At 44.5% G+C, this 4684-nt stretch overlaps 1 protein-coding gene across 1 annotated transcript in view; it reads right to left on the bottom strand.

Moving 5' to 3' along the window:
• Window positions 1–4684, bottom strand: part of LOC109969248 (neurocan core protein-like) — a 42241-nt gene that overhangs the window by 14308 nt on the left and 23249 nt on the right. Inside the window, exon 13 of the mRNA XM_020615974.1 lies at window positions 3570–4674. Coding sequence (XP_020471630.1) covers window positions 3570–4674 — 1105 coding nt within the window. The remainder of the gene's footprint in view (window positions 1–3569; window positions 4675–4684) is intronic.

The following is a 4684-nucleotide window of genomic DNA, read 5'->3' on the forward strand; positions in this document are numbered from 1 at the left end:
ACCACCACTCGTTCATTCTGGCTGCAAAACCTCAGCTGTGGGAGTCTTTGTTCTGCCAACTCTCTCTCTGACACTGCAGACTGCTAAGGAAAGTGATAAGGAGGGGGTGGTGTGTGTGTGTGTGTGTGTGTGTGTGTGTGTGTGTGTGAGCAGGTCTGTGCGCTTGTGTTTACAAGGTACAATGAGCGAAAATCAATACCTTGGCTATGATTAGCCCTGAGGCTGGTCCTGTTCAATAACTAACCAGAAGCAAGCATCTCAACCTCACATTCTCTGAGTCATCATCATGCTGGCTCCTGTACTGGGCAAAATAAATGACCAGGGACCAAAAATAAAAATGGAAAAAAAATACAAGACTGAATGTTTTCCATCATAAGAACTTGAGTACAGAGCAAGATTTCTCTACAGCCTCAGCCCTTTGGATTTATGATAAATTTTGCGAGCTAATCCTCTCTGCTCCTGCTTTAAATTCTGCTGAGGTCAGGTGCTAAACCCAGCCATGCACTTCATTTATTGTACACTGCCCGACGTGCACCCTCTGCATCAGTCAAGGTCATGGCATGCCTTGACAAATATCAACTGTTATGACAAGCAGATTTACTGCAGTATGTGTGTGTGTTTGAAGGATAAACCTTGTGCGATTAGCTGTTCATTAAAGCGAGTGGTGCAGAAAAATCAATAGTCTGTAGAAGGAGCTGACAGAGTGGACTGTTCCTCACTCTGCACAGCAGCTGACACTGACACAAACAACAACAATAAGCTGGCAACAGCAAGGTCCAGCTAATAAGTTTAGAGATAGGACAAGGGCTAATACTTTGCAGTAGCAACGTATCAAAGTATTAATCCACACATCATGCCTAGTGTAGCACGGACACAGTGTAAATATGCTTTACTTTAAAAATATGATTTTTGGATGAAGGCTTTTAATCTCACGAGTGAGCTTTGTCATATCTGTGAAGCCATGAGACAAAAATAACTGCAATTTAGATGTTACAGAAAGATTAAAAAAAAAAAATCTGTCTAAAAAAATCAGGCAATGAAAATAACTTGATGGCATTTCTTTGTGTGTGGTCTGCTGGTGTGTGTCTGTGTTCATGTCTTTGCTGCTGAATGTCCTTGAATCCTAAATGAGGCCCCTTTTTTCTTGTCTCTCTCATTGACTGAACTGACTGATGAAGTACTCTGTGATCCAGTCAGGAGAGCAAATACTGACCACTGCCATGAAACCCAACTACAATGGACTGGAACTGGAGAGAGAGACATAAGTTGAAAGTCAGTCTGCTGCGAATGCACCCATCTTCTTTTTGCAGATATCAGAATTTGTTTGTGTGTTTATGGCCTTCTGCCTGCATGGCCGCAGGGTCTCTCAGTCAATCTATCAGACTCATACTGTACACCTGCACACCAGATGGTTGCCCTCGGCTTCTTGTCGATACAGTTTGCAGCTGTTTGCCATCCACAGACTCCTCACACCGCCGTGCACAGAGCTCAGCTATGCCTGCTGCAGCCATGAGCCGCTTTCAAAGGGAGCAAAATAAATCATCATAGAAATGTCTGATAGGTTGATGCCTGTGGGGCTTTCAAACACCGAGTGATAGGATGTTTCCTGTATGTGCTTTCATTATCAAGTGTATGAGCAGTAAACCAGGTGGCCAGCCAGGAGCTTCACTGAGATGCACAGTGCCGCAGACTTAATCAACAGATTGTGGTGGGGATGTGAGCTCTGCTTCTGGTGGGAATAAAAGGTATGTAGCTGGGAAAAACACACTGAATCTTTTGAATAAATAAGTCAGTGGCGTTGTCAGGGTAATGGAAATGAAAAGGAAGCTTAAAGGATTATTCTGCTTTTTTACAACTTGGGTCTTATTCACATCAGTCTTCATTTCTATTAGTTATGATAACTTGTACTTACCAAAATAATTTCTGAGACATGCACTGTTCTCAGCTAGGAAATAGTCTGTTACATAATCACCTGTAAATCAGCATATTGTTGTCGCTACACTCTCCAGGCATAGTGGGTACATCTCATGTCTCTGATAAGATCACTCCTATCTTCTTGGTCCTTGGTCGACCCAGAAGTCGTTCTGGTTCACCAAGGACATAGGATGTTCCACGTCTCTTGAGCTGGCTTTGAGGAGCAAGGAATAACGAGGCTGCCTGAAGAGCCATAACCAAAAATTCACAAGACCTTCCTTTGTGGAAATTTTTTATCTATTGCATGACTCTTTATCAAAAATCAGTTGGTGACTGGACGCTTCAGATGAAGGATCTGAGGGAAAGACGTCTCATAATGTGTTTCCTTGAGTCTTTTTTCCTCACATATTATGTGTGTAGTACTAAGAGACAGGAAAAAGAGGCAAGTGAGGGAAATGACGGTGCTTATAAGAGACATGGGATATACCCATTGTTTCGGTTAAGGGGTTTTTCCATTATAGGAACCTACTGAAACGTTTCTCGCCAAGTAGTGCTCTTTACAGGTTCTGCATACACTCAGCCCACTTTGGAGGTAAGGTCTGGGAGCTAAATATCAACACCCCTCAGGAGGTAGTACTAAAATTAAGTAACTATAAGGGGATAACTGCTCTGCTGCTTTTGCAGAGCAGTTGCCAGTGCTTGGTTAAATGTCTGCATCTTCACACCTCAAGCATTAGCATTACACACACCTGTGTAAACACAGAGCTGACTATGTGAGTGAGAGAGGATTAGCCCCTCTCTCCTCTAAACAGAAACCGACAGAAAGAAAATACAGTGGAAAAACAAAGCTGGACAGTCATCTCTAGAGGCTATGCTTGTTCATAGTTAGGAGAAGTACGGGGTATACTGCTTGTCAGGTTCCGATAGTGGAATGCCGTATTAGTGACCTTTAGAGGAACTGGTAGGCAGACTTTGTTACATTCAGATCAAGGGCACTGATCTTCCCATTTAACTCTTGACAAGAAATTAAAGGAACATGTTTCTCAAAATAACCACCAGCCAGCCTCAGGTGTTAAGGTATGTTGTCTGTCAGGGACTTGGCTTAGCATTGGTGGCTGCAAGCCACCGCTTGAAAATCCAGGTGGCTAACACTAGCAAGCCAGCTAAGAGGACACAATAATAAGATCTTGGTGTTACCGGAGGTCCCAGCTATCCTCTTTTGGTGGAGGCACTATTGAGACTCCGCACCAATCTAACACATAAGAGAAAGCCTGTCCACTGAATTCACAGAAACAAAATTTATATTGTGATGAATAATTACAACAGACAAACAAATCTGAATAAAGAGGTTTGCTTAAAGCACAAGGCTTTAAGCAGAATATAAGGGTGTAGCTGCCCTTTAAAACCTGTCTGACTGTCAAATGACCACAGATAACCTTTGAATACAACCTTATTATAGTGATGACCCATGTTGGAATAAGTCAAAATGATCCTTTAAGGCTATTAAATGAAAATAGTAGACTTCTATCAAAAAAATATTTGTAATTGCAATATACTATGTTATAGTACAGAAACATGGTCACACTTACCAAATAAAATAAAGCCTGCCAACAGCATGACAGTGTGAAACATCTGAAAAAACATACAGTGCTTACCTGTTGGGCCCAGTGTTGCAGCGCTGATGTTAGACCCTCTGCTGCTTTCTTCCTCCATGTTGCCAGGTAACAGAGACCCTGACCCCACAGAGTGAGACCAGGTGTGATCCTCTTCATCTGGGGGACCCGATAATAATGGAGGATAATCCAAAGAATGGTTCAGAGTTGCATTCTCCACTGGGACCCAGTGAAGTGATGTTAGGTTAGTGGCGCTGTCCTGGTTGTCTGAGGGAGGAGATGGAGCTGGGTTTCCTGATGCAACCGATGGGGGGTGGGAAGGGGAGGAAGGTGAGGAGGTTGGTGGAGTTAGGGTGGAGGAAGAAGGAAGAGATGAGGGCGAGGAGGGTGTTTGATATTCAGTCAGGGACTCGGATGGGAATGATTGAGAGACGGACATAAACGCTGAGATGGACAGGGATGGTGAGATTGATGGTGATGGGGATGGAGATAAGGATGGTGTATGATACAGCTCCTCTGGTGAGACAGATGGTGTTGGGGTGTCTGCTGGTAAAGCAAACAATAATTTGGATGTAGAAAAGTCAGCACTGTCTAACCCAGCTGCTGTCATCACTGAGGGCTCCACAGGACTGGTAGTTGTAGTGGTAGTGGTAGTTGTGGTGGTGGTGGTAGACTGTCCTTTCCTGTGGCCTCTCTCTCTAGATCTCTCTCTGGATCTTTCTCTGGGTTTTCCTGTTTCAACAGGTCGTTGTGAGACTTGTATCTCCCCTTTTGCTTCTGCACCAGTGACTTCTCCACTACCCTCGTCTTCTCCTTTCTCCTTCTCCTCTCCTCTCCCCTTCTCTTCTCCTCTGCTTCTGTCTTCCCCTCTGTTCTTCTTCCCCCTTCCTCTGCCTCCTCGACCGCTGGCTCTGGAGGTCACAGTCTCCTCCCTTTTACCACCCAGCTGGGTTGTGGTCTCCACTTCAACCTGGACCCAGGTTTCCCTGCTGGGTGAGGTGATTTCAGACACAGAGCTGGAGGTGGTGGGAATGTGTGTCTCTGAATTCTCCAAGCTCTTGGCCTCCTCTGTAGTCATAAAAATATTATAGGGGACTAGAGTAGATGCCAGAGGAGTGGGGGAGTCTTCACTGGCTGGGGGTGGACTGCTGGACCCT

The sequence above is a fragment of the Monopterus albus genome, unplaced genomic scaffold (assembly GCF_001952655.1).
Source record: "Monopterus albus unplaced genomic scaffold, M_albus_1.0 scaffold172.1, whole genome shotgun sequence".
Classification (NCBI taxonomy): domain Eukaryota; kingdom Metazoa; phylum Chordata; class Actinopteri; order Synbranchiformes; family Synbranchidae; genus Monopterus; species Monopterus albus.